Source organism: Ipomoea nil, unplaced genomic scaffold, assembly GCF_001879475.1.
Source record: "Ipomoea nil cultivar Tokyo-kokei standard unplaced genomic scaffold, Asagao_1.1 scaffold3043, whole genome shotgun sequence".
In the NCBI taxonomy this organism is placed as follows: Eukaryota; Viridiplantae; Streptophyta; class Magnoliopsida; order Solanales; family Convolvulaceae; genus Ipomoea; species Ipomoea nil.
In genome coordinates this window covers 703,056-727,446 of record NW_017619471.1, presented here as the reverse complement: position 1 = coordinate 727,446, position 24,391 = coordinate 703,056, and the positions used below count along the sequence as shown (strand labels likewise).

Here is a 24,391-nt window from a genome sequence, read left to right as displayed (position 1 = left end):
GACCCGGTTGAGCTAATCTTTGGTCCATCGTGTTGTGCCCAAATATCAGCGATAGACTCACATGAACCTTTAGGGGCGCCTTCCGTGATGCATTGTTCAGACTCATCAAACTGGTACGTAATCTCCTCAAAACGGCCATGAACCGCTTCACACCCGTGCATTGAAGATTGTAGAACTTGCACACTCCGAGAGCCAGGGCCATGAGACGATCGGTAGCTTCCAAACAGACCGTTTGAGGCACAACTATGACCGTAGTCGATTTCTGTTGAGTTGGTAGTTTCATCCATCGCCAAACCACCCTTCCACTCGGGCACTAAGGAAGAAATCTCACCGTCAATCATATCTGCGATCTTAGTCACATCTTGATCAGTAATATCCAGCTCCGCAACCATCTCAGTAGCAACACTCAGTGCTGTATCACTTTCGAGGTTGAAAGGAAAATAAATATTACGAACACGACCTGCAAATTTGGAACTATAAGGGTCACTCAATTGGACTATATATTACTATAATTCACATGGGTCAAATCACACTAAAAGATTGAATTCAACCAATTAGCTAGTCTAACTCATGGCCTTATAAAACCATATGTTCTCTCTTATTTTATCGATGTGCGACTCTTAACAGGAACCAAACGAAAGAATGAATCCATACCTTCTTTATCTGCAATTCTGAGCCGTAAAAAGATGCCATTGTCTTCTTTCATCTGTCCTTGAATAGATATGTGAAGATTTTCCAAATTACCATCATTGTCTTGGCTCATTAAGAGATCAATCTCATTTCCGTGGTAATCCAAATTGTCATCTTGTTCAAATCCAAGATAATTAGAGTAGCCATTTACCAGAGAGCCATTGTTGTGATTGAATTTCAAGTGAGGCTGTATTAGCATAGGACCCATATTATAATCTTTTTCATAATCCAACGCCCTCATTTTCATATCGAACGCAAAATCATCATCCTGTAGAAAAGGGTCATCAAGAAGCTCTCTTGCAGATAGCCTATCGGAGACTGTTGCTAAGCATTTCTCAACAAAACGACGCACTTCAGGATCCGTAACTTTGTAAAGGGCATCCGGCTTTTTCCCCTACACCAAAGAACAAAAAAAAAACTATGTTAACTAATAGTTGAATACCCGGGGCTCAATGAGGCTTATAGTTTTTGTTCTTACGGAGATCACTTTCTTGTATATCTGAGCAGGGTGAGTGCACTCGCTATACGGATATTCAAAGGTCACTATTTCTAAAATACACATTCCAAACGCATATATGTCCACTAATTCATTGTACTCCTCGGCATACACTTCGGGAGCCATGAATTCCGGAGTTCCTGCAGATGTAAGGAACAAACACAACGTGAAACAATGCTACTTAGTTCTATCAGTGTCGATTTGATCTGTTTTATCATATCATTCTTGGAAAGAAATTTCAACAAACCAAGATGGGTGATTTAACCTACTACCAATGAGATTCGAACAATTGTGATTACCTACACAACGAGCAGCATGGGATTTACGGAGGATTGCAGCGAGGCCAAGATCACCAATTTTGACTTCCCCCTGGTTACCATTGATAAATATGTTGTCGCACTTGAGGTCTCTATGGATAACCGGAGGGGCACGGCTATGGAGGTAGAGAAGGCCTTCCAATATCTGTTTACACCAATGCTTCACTGCCCTAATGTTAACCCTCTTGTGTTTCAACCTATACCTATTCATCAGTATTTCGAAGCCGAGATTACTCTACACCAGAATATCAAAAACCAAACACACATCCCATGATAAACAAACCTTAACAAATTAAATTAAAAGACAACTAAATCCAGAGAACATAGGACTTACTGTCTTAAAGTACCAGAGGTGAACATCTCAGTCACAAAGTTGATGTTTCTGTTCTCAGTATCAACCCAAGAAGTGTAAAATTTCATGATGTTCTTGTGCTTTAGGGTCTTGAGCAGGTGAATTTCACAATATAACCTCTCAAGGTCTTCTGGGCTTTGCATAAAGTCATGAAGTTTCACCTGATTCCAGGCCACCTCAATTCCTTCATACTCATCAAAAGCTCTATAACTAAAACCCAAAAAAAAAAAAAAAAAAAAAAAAAAAAAAACCAATAAATGCCAGGATTTGGAGCAACCATCATCAGTGAATCCATATATTTTTCAAGAAAAATTAAAAAGGTTGCAACTTTACAAAGAGGGTATGGCACTTACACAGTCTTGGAAGCCCCTTTACCAAGAATTTCATTGTACTAGAGATAATAAAGAAGCAAATACACAAGTTAGAAACTCATAAATTCATGTAAAATTAGAAAAAAAAATGAAGAGAGGAGAGGAAGCAGGCATACCCTTCCATATCTTCCAGTAGGATCAACCTCAACAAACTCAGAATCATCTGATTCTATCTCAGTGACATTATCCATTCCCTTCAATCTTCTCCCCAAATTATTCTTCACCTAATGTTCTTGATTTTTTTGGCAGTGCAGAGAGAAAGAAAGAAAGAAACATGGTTTGGCAGTCCTGGAGATTTTATGGTGGAAGAAAATCCCGGGTGTACTTTCATTGCTAGGCTGTGGTTTTTAAAACAAAAATAAAAAAAATAAAAATAAAGAAAGAAAGAGAAAAAAGAACCTATAAATTGTGAAAGACAGTGGCCTAGGTTAGTCCATAGAAACTCCAAGAATGGACAACTGGGCAAACGTATCTCTCTAGTTTTGAAGGTCAAATGTGGTCTTTCAGGCCAATCATGCCAAAAAACAAAACTTTTTTCTCCGGCGCTCTTTCTTATCTCTTCACGGGCGGTAAATCCAATACAAACAACAGACACTCGCGGTCAGTGACTCAGTGCAGTTTCATTTTCACATTTCCTTCCCTGCCCCCACACCATACTATGGTTACTTTAGAAAATGTTAAATTATTAAGAATATTATATTTCAATGTTTGGTTAAAATATGAATATGTAATATAATTATATTTGGTTTAGATGTTATAGGTGTCACACAATTTTTTGACTTTTATGTTATAAATATTTTTATTTTAATATCTTTAACATATTTTTGTGTATTTTAATAAATTTCAAAACTAAAATAAATAAGGCAATGGGGTAACACGTATAAGTAAATAATTTAAAAATAATTAACTAAGAACTTGAACTTGATAAACAAAATTACTTTATAAGCTAACATGATATAATAAGAAATAAAATAAAACATATAATTAACATGACGTAACAAGGCAATGGTCCTCCGTTTGTTTGACCGTTAGTCAACCGTTAACTTGGGACCAAATAGGTAATTCGCTATAGTTAAGGGGCCATTTTGGTAATTAACTTTAAGGGTAGGCAATTCGGTTCAGTTTTCTCGAAGCGAACTGTATCAAACTAGTTAGATTCAGTAATATACCGAACAACCGAATGGTAATAGATTCTTATATACTGAACGGTTCGGTAAAAACTCGAACTGAACTGAATTGTTCGGTAAAAACCGAACCAAATTGGATACCGTTTGAACTTTGGATTGCTATTTTGTTATATATTAGACTTTGGATATGGACTATGTAAACACCATAACACATAATATAGAACTTTTGATAACAAACCATAAAGAAATCAAATAAAACATTTACGAGAGATACCCGTGAGAATATGAGCTGAACGGCAAAGCAAGCAGCAAGGGACTTGTATTTACTTTTTATTTATTTATTTATTTATTTATTTATTTATTTATTTATTATTATTATTATTATTATTATTATTATTATTATTATTATTATTATATTAAAAAATCAAACGGTATTCGGTTCAATTCAATTTTTTACCGAACAATTCGGATCGGTTTTTTATCGAATCGTTCGGTATACAAGAATCCAATACCGTTCGGTTGTTCGGTATATTGCCGAACCAAACTAGTTCGGTTCGGTTCGAGAAAACTAAATCGAATTGCCCACCCCTAAAGTTAATTACCAAAATGGTCCCTTGACTATAGCGAAATTACCAATTTGGTCCCAAGTTAACAGTTGACTAACGGTCAAACAAACGGAGGATCAAATTGATTAAGATTTTTAAAGTTGAGGGACTTAATTGGTTAAAAAAATAGTTAAGGACCAAATTGGTAATTTCACTATAGTAAGGTACCATTTCAGTAATTAACTCAAATAGAAATTATGCATGGAAATCTTACCAAATCTAAGAGATGTAAGGGAATCACATTCCCTTCAAAATTCAATGTGGAGGGAATGTTGTATTCCTTACGGAATGTTACATTCTCTTGGAAAAACAAGATAACTTGAACCAAACATGAGAATGTGACATTTCAAATCTCACATTTCATTGGTTATGTTATATAACTTGAACCAAACGTCCCTTAAGGGTGCCTGCACGGGCTTAGTTCACTAATTTAATATGCAGTATTTAAAAAAAAAAAAAAGATATTAAGATTCGAAACCCAGCAATAATAATATAGCAATTATGCTTAAAGTGAGTAGATCCATTATGCACACTGATATTTATTGAGCTACTTGTGATTTACATTATCTCAAATATATGTTCTATCACGTTGGAGTGTAGGGGACCCTTAGAATTGGAGATTCAACTTTTGGGAAAAAAAGATCAACTTAATTGATCAGTTATTATAGTGGATAAATTAGTTCTCACAAAAAAAAAAAAAAAAAAAAAAGGTGGATTAATTAGGGATTTAGGTTAGGGTGTTGCTATTTGCACCACCCTTTGATCAAAAGTGGGTATAAAGTATCTTGAAATTGTAAAAAGGTAAAAAATTTTAATAATTACATAGGTGGTGTAAATAGTCAAATGAGGGTTCATTTTGCTATTTGCACCACCTTAGTCAAACCTCATTTATAAGGTGTAATTAATAATATTTTAATTCAAAACCTAATTAATTAAAATATTATTAAAAAAAAAAAAAGATGAACCCCGTCACTGTTTTGCTCTTTTTTTTTTTGATTTTTTTTAATGCCTAATTATTTATGCAAATTTTTTTTTAAGTTTTTATTTTTAATAAATATATTTTATTTAAGTTTCTATTTTCAATACATCTTTTTTTTCAATATATATATTTTTTGTTTAATTCATCTTTTTTTTTTAAGTTACTAATTTTAATACATTTTTTTAAAGTTTCTAATTTTAATACATATTTTTAAGTTTATAATTTCAACACATATTTGTGGTGTAGAGAATACAAATTGGACTCATATGACTCTATATATATGTGGGGTGTGTGTTATTATATGTATCACACAATCTAAGTCATGGATGATTGGATAGAAGATTTTTTTAGTTACAATAATCAGAATCAAAGCCAGTTACTTAGTTACAATGATCAAAATCAAAGTCAAGGACATTATGAGGTATTTCAAGTTGTTATTTGAATTGTTAATGAATTGTTATTTATTTCTATGGGTGTTGCTATTTGTATTTTAAGCCAGTATGTTACATTCTTGCTTGCTAGGTAATTAGGACTCATTTAAATTAAATATAGGGAAAATGACATTTTTTCCCCCTGAGTTATATACCTATAGCATTTTTTCCCCCTAAATTATTGAAGTGGTTGTTTTTCCCCCTGTAATGTTAAATGGACATATTTACCCTTAAACTAAATATTTAGTTTATTTTTTTTCTCCAACAAATTATGACCATAATTTGGTTCAAACCAAACAAATACTATAGCAACCAAACCGAAAAATTCCAATTACAATTTAGAATCGAAATTTGATATTTAGAGTTTATTAAAATCGTGAACCGGAACGGACGGTTCATATTTCGAACTGAAAAAATAAAATACATTTATTGTTGAATTTAGACTATTTTAAAATAAAAAATAAAATTTTAAAATAAAGACGATTCAAAATCGTGAATCGGATCCGGAACCGCCGGTTCACGGTTCAAATTCAATTTTTTTGATACATAATTTTAATAAATTGACATTTAAATATTGGATTCTAGATCTGAATTATAACCGGAAACTATTAATTCGATTGCTTTAGTATCCGGTTCAATTCAAACCGAACGGTGGTCATCCCTACGTATACGCAATAATTTGTTGGAGTAGTAAAATAAATAAAATGTTTACTTTAAGGGTATAAATGTCAATTTAATATATCATGGGGAAAAAGCACCACTTTTAGAATAATTGAGGGGGTTAATGTGCTTACCTAAATAATTGAGGGAGAAAAAGTGTTATAAGTATATAACTTAGGGGTAAAAAGTGTCATTTTCCCTTAAATATAATTTCTCAATTGACTAAATAACAATCTCTTTGTTCCATGTCACAAGAGAGAAAATTATAGTATTAATCAATTTAGTGAATATAGTTGTAAATTAAGTAATTTATTGTATTTACAATATAAAAAGATAGGTAGAATATAATTGAATTGTTAATGAATTGTTATTTATTTCTATTGGGGTTGCTATTTGTATTTTAAGCCACTTTGTTCTTGCTTGCTAGGTAATTAGGACTCATTTAAATTAGATATAATTTCTCAATTGACTAAATAACAATCTCTTTGTTCCATTTCAAGAGACAAAATTATAGTATAAAGAGTACTGAATTTGGAATTTTATTTATTGGGTGACTGGTGAGTCTATCTATATATATACTGAATTAATTTAATTTGTTGTGAATATAGTTGTAAATTAATCAATTTATTGTATTTACAGTATAAAAAGATAGGTAAAAAATCAATTTATTGAGTAATATTGAGTACATAGAGCAATATATACTACAAAAAATACACAATTGTAGGAAACTATTCTACAGAGACTGAAGGACAACCATAAATACAAAATTCAAAATAGAAAGAGTGTAGGAACGCATGTAGTAGACTTATTTTATGATTAGAAACCTTGACCTCCACTTATTTTATGATTAAAATTTTAATTACATCAAAATTGTTAGAACTCTAACCCACATATCTTTATAAAATTGTTACAGTATTTACAGTATAAAAAGATAAGTAGAAAATCAATTTATATTTTAAAACTTAAAAAAATATGTATTGAACAAAAAAAGATGTATTGAAAATAGAAACTTAAAAAAAAATATTTATTGAAAATAAAAACTTAAAAAAATATTGCACAAAATAATTAGGCATTAAAATATAATAATAATAATAATAATAATAATAATAATAATAATAATAATAAAAAAAAGAGATTGATTATTAAATAAAAAAATAAAATTAATGTTTGACTATATTTAATGAGGTGGTGCAAATAACACTTTTTTATTTGCACCACCTATAAAGCTATTACACCTATTAAATAGGAGATGTAAATAGCAAAATGGGTGGTGCAAATAGAATTTTTCTTAGGTTAACAAGTAATTGAAATTAATCCAGGGTTTAGGTTTCCAATTAATCTTTCAATTACTTATTGAATGAATTAATACGGTCGGATCGGTAATTGAATTTATCGGTTCGATTAACAGTTTCATTGAAATGAAAATTTAGTTAATTTGGTTTGGACTAATTCAATTTTTGATTAACCGAATGAATACCCCACTAAAACTATTATCATCTCTGATTTCGTATCAAGATGATTGTTTTGATCTATTTTATCACTACAGTCGTTAATTCTGTTTTAAATTTTGTATATATTTTGGTTGGCAATATAAATGAAAGTAAAAGTAACATGAGAATCTAGAACATTTCAAGTAGGCATATGGTCATTTAATGAAATCAACACTTCAGGTTCTCAAATTGGTGCATAATAATTAGGAGAATAGGAGTAATATTGAGACTAGTTTAACTTTTTATTTTTAATTATCTTAGGAACCGTAATTAACCCAAATATTATTTACATTAAATTTTTATATTAAATACTTTATGCAATCTGTAAAGGGAAAATGGCACTTTTTCCCCCTATGTTATATGCTTATAGCACTTTTTCCCCCTGAGTTATTCATGCATCCACATTTGCCCCCTCAATTATTATAAAAGTGGCGGTTTTTCCCCCTGATAATATTAAATTGACATTTTTACCCTTAAATACATATTTTATTTATTTCTTTTGTTCAACAAATTATTGTTTATACGTAGGGATGGTCACAGTTCGGTTCGAACTGAACCGAACACTATAGCAATCAAATAAAAAAAAATTCAGTTATGATTCATAACATAACCCAATATTTGGGTTTCCGTTTATTAAAATTGTGAAGTGGAAAAAAATAGATTCTGAACCGTGAACCAGAGGTTCAAATCGGAACAACTACTAGCAATAGCTTAAAATTAGAATTATAATATTTGCAAATAGTGTATGTTTTTTTCGCATTTATATTGACTCTCACATATAAGTATATATAATCGCGATTTGGTTTTTATTTTGAATCGTTGTTTCACAATTTCGGATCCAATTTGAACTGTTGGTTCAAACATTATTTTAAAATTTTATTTTTTTATTTTTAAAGTATTCTAAATTCAACAATTAATGTATTTTATTTTTTCAAATTGTGGTTATAATTTGTTGGAGAAGTAAAATAAAGGAAATATTTATTTTAAGGGTAAATATGTCCATTTAATATATCAGGGGGGAAAATTGCCACTTAAATAATATAGGGGGAAAAAGTGCTATAAGTATATAACACAGGGAGAAAAAGTGCCATTTTCCCATATGTAAATGTAACAATAAAGAAAAAAATATTTATATAAAATTTAATAGTAATTCAAATTCAGATTAATTGGAACTCATTATGACTATGTCACGAGTCTCACAACAAAATATTATTAAAAAAAAAAATATTGTATGTGGCTTGTTAGAGATATATGATTACCATTTGTTTTCATGGACAATCATTAAATTAAATAAGGTATAAATTTGGCACAACTAACGCTACATTTATTTTTTATTAATATTTTTATGATTTGAATTCAATATAATATCAGAATTATTATTTTTTTTTTGAATTTTGAATTTAGCTTTATTATAAAAAAAAAAAAAAAAGTAATCCTGATTTTTTTAAGGAAAAAGTAATCCTAATTTTAGTTAGGTTATGTGGAAAATAATAGACTCATAACAAACTAATAGCATTACATTATTAAGAATAATAATAATTATTGTTTGAAAGTTAGGCTAATGAAGTCTAAAACCCCTCTCCGCTTCAAAATAAATACATTATTATACATATATATGTTATCTAAGTAAAAAATGTTTGAAAATTAAATACTTTCTTTATAACAATATTTTTATTATATATCCAATAGTCATATTAATTACGGAGTATCAATCAATTTAGAGTTAAGTTATTATTATACTTTTTTTGGAGAAACTTTCTTAATACATATTGCTACACTAATTAAATTCCATCAAATTCAGGAATTTATTTAAAGTGAAGTTAGACTGAAATTATTTATTCACTTATTATAATTATTGAAGCATGCTTTAATGGATAGTCGAATCCTTGAATCGTCCAAATGTTCGGGTCTCTAGTTCATCCACAGTTGAGCAAGCGAGAGCATAGAAACCCCATAAATTTTATGTGAAGGTGTTTTTCTTTCTGACAAAAATTTCTCTTATTTAAGAATTGGACAATGCTATTTATATATCCTTGTTTGAATGCAACAGTGCTAACATTTTAAAGATTCCAAATTGAAATAAAAATGGAATTTTTAGACCTATAGACAATATCATGTCAAAAATAAGAAGAATAATTTGAATAAGGGAAAGTGGCATGTGGGAATTCATGTGGTCACATATTCATATATATTAGAAATTACCTAGGTATTCTAGTGATCTTATAAAACAGGACCACTAAATTATGGATGCGGGATGCAAATTGGACTACTCCATTCAATTTTAGGCTAACCTTATTGAGTATGGAATTTACCAATTTCTCTAAATACAAAGTACAATTTTAATATATTAAAAGTGTATTATTTATTTACTGAAAGTACATTATTTAATAGTATATATATAAAATAATGTATTTTTGATACTCAGATAATGTACTTACAAAAAATGTACTTTATGTACAAAAATAATGTACTTTTTATTTGTGGAGCATGCAATAACAACTCGTCTTAGTTGCTTGGGCTATTGAGGTAGCCCATTAAATTTTAAGTTGTCCGTTTGAACCATCGAGCTTATTAATTTTGAGCTTATCAGGTCAACTCATCGATTTCGCGCTAACAGGATGTTTGGTTAGAAGGACTAAATTAGGGGGTAAAGGAATTATAATTCGGTAGGAAAGGAATAAGATGGAATAAAGTAGGAATTCAAATTGCATTGTTTGGTAGTGATGAATAGAATTATTGGGAATGAGAAGGGAAGAAGTGGTATAAAGACTAATTAATTATTAAAAATTAATTATTTTTAAAGTTAATTATTAAAAGTTATTTTAAAACGTTAACTCACCATCCACGTAAGCAGACAATCTAATGACATGGATGGTAACATACTATCAGGTGAAATTACATACATTTGGAGTGTTCAGTGATCTAATTACATTTTTTTTTCGTTTAGTGACCTAATTGCATTTTCAGGTTCCGTTCAGTGGCCAATTTAGATCTTATTCCTAATGCTAAAAATAATCAAGGATAAAAAAAAAATCATTTTCCTCCCTTTTCCCCTCCCTTTCTCCATTGAATTACAATTCATATGGGGAGGGTATGAATTGCAATTCAACAAAATGAGAAATTGTAATTCGGTGGAATTACAATTCTCTCCAACCAAATACTGTAATTCGGGTGATCAAAAAAGTAGGCTGTAATTGAATTACAATTACGTCCAACCAAACAACCCTAACGATGACATCCCTACATTAAAGGCACGTTTGTCTTTATATCATAATGTGAAAGAATGCAAAAGAAGGTGGGCAATTAAGGAGTAGATCAACCTAGCTTGGAGAAGCGTAAGTAGGTGGTCAAGTAGAGCAATATTTGTGATGGGAAGACGCTTCATATTGGTGGGTAGGACCTAGATTGTTAGGACCGGATCGGAGAAGGAAAGCGATGTCCCAAATTATTTGGGACTAGCAAATTAATTTGACTTCCACCCCTCATTTTACTTAATTTGTTCTACTTTCATTTCTAACACGTTTTAAAACAATGTTTACTTTTTAAATTTAAATATCTTTAACTTTTAAATTTTGAGAAGTTATATTTCATTCTCTTTTACTTTTTAGGCAAACTCCAAATCGCACCTTTTTTTTATAAGTGAAAAGAATATCACATTTTATTTGTTTTCTTAAAAATCGTATCTATCAAACAAAATATATATATAACCCCTTGCAAAATGAAATGGGAGAGAATATTTTATATTGGTATCAAGGGCATTAAATGTTTGGTTGTCGTCAAGGGTCCTACCTAGTGGAAGGGTTAGACCTAGTGAAAGGGTTAGCCCGTGTTTATTAATTGAAGATTTAAACAAATGAAAGACTAGGAAAAAAATAAATAATTAGTTTAACGATACATTTTTTTTTTTAACTAAAAACACATAATAAAGAATAAAAATTTTGAAAAATTAAAAAATTAAAGTAAATGCTAATGGCCAAGCACTTTGTGCTCAGATAGCATATAGTGATTCTCCTATGTGAGAGGTCATGAGATTGAGTCTTAGTGGAAGCGGTGATGACTCTTTGTGCTATAAGACAATATGAGTGTTTAATTAATTAACTTTTTGTATCAGTACTCAAATCAGCTTTCAATCTTTACTCCATTATTTTTACTCGCTGATATGATAAATGGTAATAAATTATCGATCTTTATCATGTGTATTTCAAAAAAAATTCAACATAAAAATTTTAGGTAAGAAAATAAAAATATAAATTAAAGTAGCTTTGAAGGTTCAAGTAGTATTTTCGTGGTGAAAATAGCTTATTATGAGGTGTGGTTAGGGAATCCGTCCTTAGGTGGAAGTGCATGTGCAGTAGTGAAAGTGTTGAAACATGCGCCGCGCCAGCAGGCTAAAATCCATCAGCAAAGATGCTGCGAAGGGACTAACAAATCAAACACAGTACAAAAGTCGCAAACTTTAATAATTGTACGTAGCATATATGTTGTAATGTCTTTTTACGTGGCAATCAATGACACGAGTGGGATTAATTACTAATTAGTACACATATCTTGTTTGTGTAGATGCATGGAACTTGGACGTCAAGCTGGAATAAAGTTGATCAACAAAAGTGATTGATGCTTGGTTTAGTATGAATCTTAATTAGCTTCAACCTGCAGCATATATTTTATATGATTACTAGTATGTCATTCGTGTGATACACGAATAATAACATATGTTCAATACTTATATTATTTATAAAATTTATATAGTATAAAAAAACAAATAAATTATTCAAAATATTATATAATATTTTAACAATATCGAGTTTTTCACACTTTTAGTCCAACGACTATAGTAACACTATTAGCTTTTCTTCACGAATTTCAAACCTTACAATTCAGGTGCACGACTATGTTTTTTAAGCTAAATTGGTCCTTCCGGTGTGTTTTCCGTCACTCTATTACCGGAGATCAAATTAGGCCATTTACAACAGGGTTAGAATGGTCTTTTCCATTTTTTCTTTCCTTTTAGTGCTGACCTACGCAAACCTGCTGACCAAGACAAATAAATTGCGAAGAAGTCTTCCCTTCCATATCATAACCCTAAATTGCGAACACTTTTATCTTCAACGCCATCTTCATCGCATCTGCACTCAAATTTGAATGGCTAGGTCGTATGCATCCTCAAATTGTGAAAGAGACAGTAGGGATTATGGCGAGGCAATTCCAATTACACAACGCAGATGTGGAAATCAAATGAAGGTGATCACTTCATGGACAAATGAAAATCATGACCGGAGGTTTTGGCTATGTCCAAACAATGGAGTAAGTTTCACTACCTGATATCACTTTGAATTCGTATTTATTTTTAAATTTTTGTAATATTAATTGAGGTTGGTATTTGATTTGAATTGTAGAGTAGAGGATGTGAGTTCATAGAATGGTTCGACCTTCCTATGTGTAATAGGTCAAAGAAGATAATTCCAGAGTTGCTTAAAAAGTTGAATAAACAAGATGAAGTGTTGAAGGCAATGCATTTGAGGCTGAGATTGGCTGAGACTGGTGCAAGAACAATGGAGAAATCTTGGTTTAAGAGCAGAGTATTTAAAGTTCTAGTATTGGTAATTATTGTTGTTAGTGTTAAGTTCTTCAACAGTAGTGGCATGGATGTACCATCTAATTGTAAGCCTGTGAATCAATTACTGTGAGGTTTTAGAAGCAAAAATCTTTATGCAGTAGTGTAAGCCTGTGAAGTGTATTTCAATGTATGTATTGGAAGCTATTGTTAAATGCAATCCTTGCCTCTTTTTGTTTTTAGATTTAATCACATTGCCTTCTGTTTATACTCAAAATTCATCAATAAGCATTGCTTAAAATACAACCACCATGATCTGTATAATAATGAAAAAAAGAGTCATACACAGATTGCCTAAAACCAGCATGCTGTTTGTGCTCCCTTTTTGACAAAAAGAACCATACACATAATCAGTGGCGGAGGCAAGTGTATGCCTTGGGGGACCTTCCCCCCTCCCCCACTACCCACCCCCTATTTTATTAATATATAATTAATCTCATCTAGTTCCCTCGCATTTCTTTTTGTTTTTCGTTTTGTTTCACAGTGCATTCGTTTGGTTAATTATGTTTATGTGATAAATTGTATATTTAATTTTTTTTATTACAATGGAAGGGGATACCCACATATACAAGCTACTATGCCTCCACTGAGGCTCAAACCCATCACCTCCCACATAGGAGAGCAACTTGGTACCATTGGACCACAATCCTTGGTAAATTTTATATTTAATTTAACATGCATAATAATGTACATATTGTGTAGTATATGTATTTGAGAAAACAATTGTTATTATGTTATGTTGTGAAGATGGTAGTTTTCAAGAAATAATCAATAGTCTTTTAAAATATGTGGGAATGTTTTCATTATTTCAACCGTACAAAGTAATGTGCATTGAAAAGCATATTGCAAAATAATTTAATATAAATTTAATTATAATTGATTTATTCTAAACTTTATTAAATTTGTAACGTATTACGTATGTAATGATTATTTTGAAATATGTTAGCTGGATATTAATGTATTTGATTTAGTCAAATATATCCACTTAACATATTCAAAATAATCATTATGTGCCAAGCACATTGTGCTTAGATGACATGCAGTGAATCTTGCATATGGGAGGTCATGAGATCAAGCCTCAGTGGAGTCAACAGTATTCAAAAAAAAAATGTATTTGATTTAGTACTTCAAGTCTCCATTGCTGTTGTTTGTGCTCATTTTTTGACAAAAAGAACCATACACACAATAACCAGAAACCATTGCTGCAAATTTAAACCATAAACCAGACCATTAACCATAACAGTGTTGACATTACAAAAAGACCATATTGTCAACAGTGTTGCATTACAAAAAGAACATATTGTCATTATAGTGGCTTCATATATAGTTTGACAAAAAGAGCAAGCCGGATTTAGCATTACATTAATTCATAGTTAAAGAAAAAAAACCATTACATACTTGAGCAATAATTCATTCAATATTAATTGGATCCTTGTTAGTGTTACTGAACTTCATTGTTTTTGAAGACCTGGTAGAATACTTCCTTTTAACTGGAAGTTTAACTCTGAACTTCGTTTTTTTTTGGGAGGAGGTAGTTGGACGACTGGGACTGGTTCAACTTCAACTTCAACTGGTTGAAATTTAACTCTGAACTTTTTTTTTTTTTTTTTTTTTTTTTTTTTTTTTTGGGAGGAGGTGGTTGAACTTGGACTAGTTCAACTTCAACTAGTTGAAGTCCACCTGGTTTAGCTTCAACTTCAACTGGTCCATCTGGTTGTGCACCTGGTAGTGTAAGTTCATTAAAGTTGAATTCACTCAAAGCTATATTAAAATCAATATCTTCTTGGGTTAAAACATCATGGGCCTCCACTGGAACTGTAATGTAAATAGATTTCTCAACTGGTGCCTCAACACTTGGCTCAATAGATTGCTCAGCTGGTGGTTCAGCAGTTGCCTCAATAGTGTGCTCAACTGGTGGCTTAGTAGGTTGTAGCATCTTGGATCTCACCCTTTTCCTTGGATTATTCTACAAATAGAACAATACTATCAATCCATAGACATACTAAAGTTAACTGTAACACCCCGTGTTATTACGATCTTCAAACCCGGATTAATTATGTAATTAATCCCACCAAGAACAGTTAAAAAGGATTTAATTTAGTTAGAATTCTCTTAATTAATTATTGTGTCCCACAATGGATAGTAGACCCTTGCCTAAACTAGAGCCCTTAAGCCTGTTAGGAATAAAGAAAGTAGGCCTTTACAATTCAGATTCTAATTAGGAATCCTAAATCTATATATAGGGAGTTAGAAAGCTTTTAGAACCCTTCCCACCCATCACTCAAAAATTCCCCAAGAGACCTAGCCAAGGAATTCCATGTCACCAAGCCTAGGGAAAGATCAATTGGAGGAGAATCTTGGAGAAGGACCTTAGGAGTTAAGGAAGATTTAATTAAGGCTAAGAGGTAACCCATGTCTTACAAAACCTATTTTCCTTGCTATATCTTATTTATTGGCTCCTTTGATAATCGTATGTATGATCTCGTGATTTTGCCTTGATATAGCTTGTCTTAGGGTTTATGTTGTGATTGATTGATAATCTTGATTATCCTGATATTTGTATGTGGTTATATGCATGATCTTGTGGTTAGACATGCCTAGAGCTTGTCATTAGGGTTTTATGTGATAGTATCTTGATGTTCTTGAGGGTCTTGATGTTCTTGATTTACTATGTGTTCTAGTCTTGAATCTTGTCATGTTTAGGGTTTGCATCTAGAGTGTAATTGTGGTGTTTCTTGGCTTAATTCTTTTTGTTCAAGTTCATATTGTTGTTGATATGTGTTGGGAGGTGTTTGGACTTGATTTTGGGTGAAAGGGATGAATTCCCGGGGTTGGGAAGTGCCAAGAAACATTCGTACCAGCGGGGGGACGAACCCCCACCTGACCACCCGCTGATACGGTCACCCGTACCAGCGGGTGGACGACCACCCGTCGGTGTACCCGCTAGTACGAGGCCATCCGCCGGCAGGCAGACGGCGGGTGGTTGACCACCCGCCATTCCGCCCGCTGGTACGGGAGGCGTGGTGTGTTGTTTTCCCCCGTTTGTTGTTTCCTCGTGTCCCGTTGTACCCTGTTTGATGTTTAGGAGTCTAGTTTGATGTTTCGGGTACTGTTTTAGGAGTTGTGAGTCTTGATTACTACATGTGGTTTAAGTTGGTATCCCGTTGGCCTAGGATGAGATTTGTATGTTCCCTTGGGAGCCTTGTACCCCCCCCCCCCCCCCCCCCCCGTGTTGTGGCATTGCGAATATTGAGTATTGGTATTGAGTATTGATCATTGTTGATTGTTGTAGTTGAGATGTTGATTGTTATGTTGTTGTCCATGATTAGAAAAGAGATGTGATTGGTGGAAAAGATATGTTGGCGGTTTGGCACTACAAGTGCTCGGTTATTGTGCTATAGGCACAGACCATTTGATTATTGTGCTAAAGGCACAGATCATGTTATATGGCACAACGATGCTATCAGATTGGTGGTCTTGTTGGCGGTATGTCGGTGGGGAGTATGAGTGCTCCGGAGGGATAAGGGAGACGATATAAGGGTGGCCTGTGTGCCTTGAATTGTATTTGAATATTAATTGTGGATTATGCTTAGATTAGTTAGTTGTAGCCTGTGCATCTAGGTTCTCTAGCCTGGATGTGGCATAGCACCCTGATACTTATGATGTTAGCTTCCGTTCTGTTGGGTATTAATGATAGATTCACCTTTATTTCGTAAGCTTTAAATGTTTTAAAAATTAGGGGTGTTTACATTAACATACATTAAGGTAAATGCAATAAACTAAAGAAAGGTTACCAATTTTTCTGTCAAATTTGGATCATTAGGACATCTCCTGCTATTGTGCCCAGGATGTCTGCAATTGGAGTAATGTAACTTTATTTGAGACCTTACCATTCTTTCTCCATCGTTTATGATCTCAGTCTCAGTCTCACTTGCTGATTTTTTTCCTTAATTTCTGTGGTCTCCATGCTCTGCAGTGTACAAAGGAGGTAGGGGTGGATCTTTTTCAGTTAAAGTCCAATCATCCGGGCCAGCCGTTGGGGGAGAATGTAAGTGTACAAATTTAGTACACATTAAACCTTGGTTGGCTAATTTATTTATTTTATTTTAATTAGATTTAAGCTAGACTAAAATCCTTTTTTGGACCACTTCCTATCAACTAATATTAATTTGAATGGCTACAATTTATTGGTTGGTTGAGAATGGAAGTCAGCATTGCGGATGGAATGGAGCTTTCAAATAAAACATGTGGTTGTGGTTAATTGAAGACTTTGGAATGTTATTTATGTGGATCATGTGATGGGGTGAGTTTTACTATAAAGGGAAGACATCTTCTTTTGGAAAGTTACTAATTTTGATAACTCTATATTGAGAGAAAGAAATCTACATTACAAAGCTATCTTATTAAATTCATTTTTGAATATCAATTCGTGCAGGATTAAAATCTAAGCTGCACAGTCAGTACCTGGAACAGCTGAAGCTTCGCTTGAAGATTGTTATGGCATGCACGGTTCAGTCCTGGGTAGGTGTTAGGAAGGGTTGTGGTAGTAACGGCTAATAGCCATTTTGTACTTACCTATCGTATAAATCCTTGGTGAACATCTATAGTGGATTGGGCAGACGTGGGTTGCCCCGCAAACGTAGGAGAAGCACTCCGAACTGCGTAACAATTTTCTGTGTTCTTATTTTATTTTATGCTTTCAAGTTCAGTTATTTACATTTGATTAAATAACCTAATTAATGAACACGATTGTTGCATAAAATAAAATCAAGTAAATTTTTAAGTTTTATCTTGCATTCAAGATTCACGGTACAATTTCAATTGGTATCAGAGCCTAAAGACATAATTTATTAGGCTGTCGATCTAGCTATTCCGTGCCTCTTGAACTCAAGCTTTCAGCGGCTTTTATTGCTTTTCTTTATTCTATTAATTTGTTCAATCTCACGGGTTGTTGAGTGTTACAGAATGGATCGTGTTAAGGTTCTTCCCCAGCTAATCGGCGACAACTACGCTTATTGGAAAGCTCGCACACGTACACATCTAAAAGCTCAAGTTGATGCAGTATGACGGTCCATGGTGACAGGTTGGACTCATCCGACTAAAGCCAATACCAGTGATGATGGAACGCGAGTAACTAAACCTGAAACCGAATGGTCTCAAACTGAAATAACTAATGCTGGAAACAATTATAAGGCTTTAGATACTATTTACTCTCTTATCCATGAAAGTCAATTTCCTATAGTTGCAGGTTATGATTCAGCTAAAGGCGCGTGGGAAGCCCTTGAGTCAACTTACGAAGGCACGACGTCTGTAAAACAATCGAAGCTGCAATTGGTACAGTCCGACTTTGAAGAACTCCGGATGAGTGATGATGAAACCATCACGAATTTCCACACACGCGTCCAAGAACTGGCAAATCGTGCGATGGTTCTCGGTGAACCTTTCCCTCAAGAAAAACTTGTTAAAAAAATTCTGAGATCGTTACCACCAAGGTTCAGAATGAAAGTCACGGCCATTCAGGAACATGATGGCTAGGAGAACAAAACGGTTACTCAGTTAATGGGAAATCTTCTAACCTACGAAATGGAAATTTTAACTGATCATACAAAAACGAAAAAAAAAAAAATGTAGCTTTTGCCGCTGAAGGAAATAATGTTGTATCTGATTCAGATGAACCAGGTGATGATACAGTTGGTTTTTTTACTAAACAATTTTCTAAAATTTTGAAACAGGTATCACATAATTCACGCAACAAAAATCCACAAAGAGGAGGGAACAATGTCATCCAAAGCTGGTCATAGGATAGGCTCGTCAAACTTCAAGCAGTCTATCTCACGTCCAGGGCAGTCCAAAGAAAAATCTAACAATAAAGGAATCAAGTGCTATGAGTGTGAAGGCTTTGGACAAGTACAAGCAGAGTGTCCCACCTATCTTAGACGCAAAAAGTCTATGTCAGCCATTACCTGGAGTGACGATGAACCTGAAGCTAAAACAACTGGATCTGATGTAGAAGAAATTTCGGGTAACTTTGTTGCGTTTACTGCACGTGTTGCAGCATGCTCTGAACTTGAAGATGTAGCTGACTCGGAGGGAGGATAATATGTCACTGCGAAAGATTTAGAGTTACATACCTTATCTTATGAAGTTGAATTTAATAAGTTGTATCACAAATGGGAAGCCCTACGAAAAACAAATCGTAAATTGACTAGTGAGATAGGAATTGTAACCAATTCTAGTAAAGTGTATCAAAATCAAGTAGCTGACAGGGATTTCCTCCTTAAAGAGGCAGCTGATCGAGAAGAGAGACTGAAACAGGAGGTACAGACCCTGAAGCAGGAGCTAATCACCTATAAAAGGCAAATCCAAATGATGGACACAACTTCAACACTTGACCAAATACTTGATTTAGGAAGAAAATCCTCTACAAAATTTGGTCTGGGTTTCACTAGGGTACATCAAAGGACAAAACGGTGTTTGTCAAAGCGTCAGGACCTGATCTAGTGGATGCTTCAAAAGGTAAACCAGTATTCGTCAAAGCATCAGGACCTGATCCAGTGGACGTCCATGAATCCAGCCCAGTGAGACAAAACAATGGTATAGTGCGATCAAACAAGCAATTTTATAAACTCAATAACCCTGTGTGTCATTATTGCAGGTTGCACGGTCATACAAGGCCGGAATGCTACTACTTCTATAAGGACCAAAGAATTGAGAAATTCAGGCACAAGAACATCCGGCCTTTTACAAAACAAATTTGGGTTAAAAAGACTGACTATATTTCTTTTGTCTCATTCCACTCTAAAAGTGCAGGAAGAGAAGAGAAGTGGTTTTTTAACAGCGGGTGTTCCCGTCACATGACAGGAAATGCCAAATTTCTGAGTAACGTAAATGCAAGCAAAGGTGAAGTTACCTTTGGAGACGGTATTAAAGGCCAAGTCACGGGCATAGGCACACTAAATGTAGTTGGCCTACCTAAGCTAGAAAAAGTATTGCTAGTCAGTGGACTTCACGCAAATCTCATAAGTATAAGTCGATTCTGTGACAAAAACTAGAATGTGTGCTTCACCAAAAATAACTACAGTGTCTTGGACAAAGCAAATCAATGCGTTATGGAAGGTAAAAGGTCAACCAATAATTGCTATATTCTAACTAACAATATTTTCTGTTGCAAGTCCAGCATAGATGAAGCTGAGCTATGGCACCAAAAACTAGGGCATCTGAATTATAGATCACTTGATAAACTCATCAAGATAAAGGGTGTTAGCGGTCTACCTAAAATGGAAATTGACTCAACTGGCATATACAGCGCGTGTCAAGCGGGAAAACATACAAGAGCCAGGCAAACTTGTTTACCAAACCATTGGAAAATTGAGACTCGAATTGTTACGAGCTGCTCTAAGCGTCTGCAATCCATCGAATTAAACTCAAAAATCTTTCAAATAATTCAGGTACCTTTAAGTTAATTACTATATCTTATTTTATAATCTTGTTGCTTGTGTTTGCAGATGTTTTTCGCACCGCCTCCTCGTAAATTCCGTGTCATATACGCTCGCCATTTTTCCTTGTTTATTTTTGTTGAGTCCAAAACTGCCTAAGAATTAAAATCCATTTAAAAATCTACAATTTAACCTATCTGATCCCTACAACCACTTAGCCTTAAAAACACATGTCATAGCCCCCATCATATCACGTCAGCTCACGCCTTTTAAGAAACCAAAATTAAAATTTCTATTTGTCTTTTCTCTTTCTCTCTTTGGCCGAGAACACCACCGCCATCTACTTCAAATTCTTCCCTCTAAACTTCACCATGGCCGAGTCTTCACCAAGCTCCACCATAGACAACCCATTCGAAATCTTCACCACAAAATCACAAAGGCTTGCACTAATTAGAAAAATCATTGTTGTTGAATATCCTCTTCTCACTGAGGCCGAGGATCGGGTTCTAGCCTCCATCATGCAAAATCCGGCACTCCTAGGGGGACTCACTTCTAAAGAATCATGCAACTCTAAGCCCTTGCCCGAAACATCACCGCCGAACTATGGCCAGTGCTCACGGAGAACGTTGCTGACGAAGTGGAGAGAGCGAGGCTGAAATTTCTCCTTCAACAAATCTAGTATCATCCTTGCCTTTTTCTCTAGAGGGTACTCACTCTCTACCCACATCTAGGAAATTGGATATGTCTATGTCTATGCCTGAGCAATTTACTTCATTTATGCCTTCTTCATCTGTGTGTGTTCTCTCTTTACCCATCCCTGGTGATTTGTATGATCTTGCTACACTCATTTTACCTGCTTCTATTGTATCTTATTATGTTCTACGTGAAAATCTGCCTAATGTGTCTATTTTGGTTGCTTTGTCTGTTTTTACACAATCTGTGCCATTCGACTTTGCCGTTGGAAATTTTGTCCAATATGTTGGTATGCCTCATGTACCTGTGACTTACTTTGCATTTAGCATTTCGTGTCAGTTTCTACTCCTGCAGTTAGGTCTGAGCATGCTCCAGTTTCTGTGTCGTGCACTCATGAGTCTGTCCCTGTCATTTCTGTACCCCTGACCAAGTCTTCCCAAAAAGGGAAAGACAAAATTCATATTTTAGGTACTGTTGAGGAGATGAAATTAAATATACTTGATGAAGTGGACTTTATTTCTGAGACAAACCAACAGAGAAGGGAGACCATTGTTCCACCCAAAATGACACATTCACGGACTGGTGCTGTTCTAGCAATAGCCTTGACACCAGCCCAGGCTACTCTATGTTTGAGAATGAAAATGTTTTTGTGTTTGATGACCGGCTTACTCAGGGTTATCATTCTGATGATCGGGCTACTCTAACTGCGCCTTATGTACCTATAGCTTCTACACCACATGTTTTTGCACTGGTTTTCTTTTCTGAGACACTGCCTCTGCTCCTGTCTCTGAATCTAGTACAGTGCCAAAGGAACCTCCTACTCTACTTGCACGCCGCCAGATTGTTGCTACGGTTTAGGGTCAATAGCTCAACTTCATACTTCTGTCGCTTCACAACGAGCGACCATTTCCGGTTTGGAGCGGCTCTTAAGTGTGGAATTTCAAGAGATCACTCGCCTAGAATCCCCTTTTTTTGCTCATAACAAAGCTAACATCACTGGTATTGGGACTGATGATGATGATGAAGATTCAGTTTCGGACACCCCGTCGGCACGCTAGTCCAATCGACTGTCTTATGTTCACCACTTTTTTTTTTTTTTTTTTTTTTTTTTTTTTTTTTTTTTTTGTCATTTATTTGGCAAAAAGGGGGAGATATATGGGGGTAAGGGGGAGATTGTTTTGGTAAGTTGGAATAAGGGGGAACACAGTAAGGGGTAGTAGTAGTTATGGTTGATAGGGGGAGTAGTAGTTATGGTTGATATATTGTCTTGGCTCTGATTGCTGCATATGGTATGTCTTTTGGTACTACTACTACTCTTCTGGAATATTGTATGGTAAATCTCTCACTATTATCACTCCCTGATTATGCGATTCATGGTTTATGTCTATTCACAATGAAACTTTTATTTAGCTTATATCCATGTATTGTGTGGTTTCTGGGAATAATTCTACTAGTCTGAATCGTGACATCTCATGGGATATTCGACAGTACAGGTTCATTGGTTTACACGAATGGAATATGGTCCAAAAGGTTTTTATTTTACATTGTTATTTTTAAGGTATTGTTTAGTACATATACTAAGGGCCTTCAATAAAATTAAATTGTTTATCTTATTTTGCCCAAAGTATAAGATACTATAATTTTACCAAATAAATTGTCAAAGGGGGGATTGTAACTTGTAAATGTACAAATTTAGTACACATTAAACCTTGGTTGGCTAATTTATTTATTTTATTTTAATTAGATTTAAGCTAGACTAAAATCCTTTTTGGACCACTTCCTATCAACTAATATTAATTTGAATGGCTACAATTTATTGGTTGATTGAGAATGGAAGTCAGCATTGCGCATGGAATGGAGCTTTCAAACAAAACATGTGGTTGTGGTTAATTGAAGACTTTGGAATGCTATTTATGTGGATCGATGGGGTGAGCTTTACTATAAAAGGAAGACATCTTCTTTTGAAAAGTTATTGATTTTGAGAATTCTATATTGAGAGAAAGGTGTAACACCCCTAAATTTTAAAATATTTAAAGCTTATAAAATAAAGGCGAATATAATATTAAATCCCAAATAGAGCATAAACGAAGCATAATAGTCGGGGTGATATGCCACATCTAGGTTAGAGAACCTAGATGCACATGCTAAACTAACCAAACAAGGCATGAACTATAACTAATATCCATATTGCAATTCAAGGCTCACAGGCCATTTAACACTAAGCTAAATCCACGAGTCCATCTAACGCGCTCCGAAGCTACTGATCTATACCTGGAAAAACATACAGTGTAACAACCGTCTGCGAATAATGCTGGTAACCCACTCTAACGCGTTAAGTACATATAGGTAGATATAAGAAAATCATTTTGAAATCGGAATACATATATAACTTACGAGACTCTAATTTAAATCCAAGATCAAGACTCAAGACACGATAATAGACTCGTCAATATAGAATAATTATAAAGACTAGCATGCATCCTAGAAACACAATACGAGACATAATAGACAGATAAGCATACAAACAGCAAGTAGAGACAACGAAGGAATTCAAGGCAATCATTTAACAAGCAATCATCAAGTCACACAATCCATCTTCCAAGCTTATACCAAGTTCCAACCTTGTAGCTCCCTTCCGTCCTTATATCAGTTCCAACCTATACCTCCAGGCCACCCTTATATCGCCTCCCTTATTCCTCCGGGCAACTACATGCCCCCACCGACAAACCACCTTTCAACCACCAACATATCAAGATAGCGCCGTAGTGCCATTCGCATGATCTGTACCTCTAGTACCAATACCAAGGGGTCAGCGCATATAGCCCTGACATGACACCGCAGCACTTATAACCTGACCCATGCTAAACGGCATGCTAGTCGAAGGTGGGTTTGTGCCTTTAGCACAGTAACCGCTAGGCCTGTACCTTTAGTACAATGACCAGGAACTCGTTGTGCCAACCGCTAAAAGTTCAATTCCACCAATCATAATCTCATAATCATGATCAGTCACACCGGCCATTGCGCAATGACCACGATACTTATCATCATTCAATCAAGCAACACATAATCAATCAATAACAGTCAAGACATAACAACAACGATACGTACTACACATAATTTCCTAGAACGG

At 34.2% G+C, this 24,391-nt stretch overlaps 1 protein-coding gene across 1 annotated transcript in view; it reads right to left on the bottom strand.

Annotated features, from left to right (window-relative positions):
- Nucleotides 1–2,793, bottom strand: part of LOC109163823 (probable serine/threonine-protein kinase WNK9) — a 3,802-nt gene extending 1,009 nt beyond the window's left edge. Inside the window, exons 1-7 of the mRNA XM_019312533.1 lie at nt 2,343–2,793; nt 2,209–2,246; nt 1,838–2,065; nt 1,486–1,706; nt 1,169–1,326; nt 655–1,084; nt 1–460 (exon numbers count right to left, since the gene is read on the bottom strand). The exon at nt 1–460 is cut by the window's left edge and continues 607 nt beyond it. Coding sequence (XP_019168078.1) covers nt 1–460; nt 655–1,084; nt 1,169–1,326; nt 1,486–1,706; nt 1,838–2,065; nt 2,209–2,246; nt 2,343–2,417 — 1,610 coding nt within the window. The 5' untranslated portion in view covers nt 2,418–2,793. The remainder of the gene's footprint in view (nt 461–654; nt 1,085–1,168; nt 1,327–1,485; nt 1,707–1,837; nt 2,066–2,208; nt 2,247–2,342) is intronic.
- Nucleotides 2,794–24,391: the final 21,598 nt, after the last annotated feature.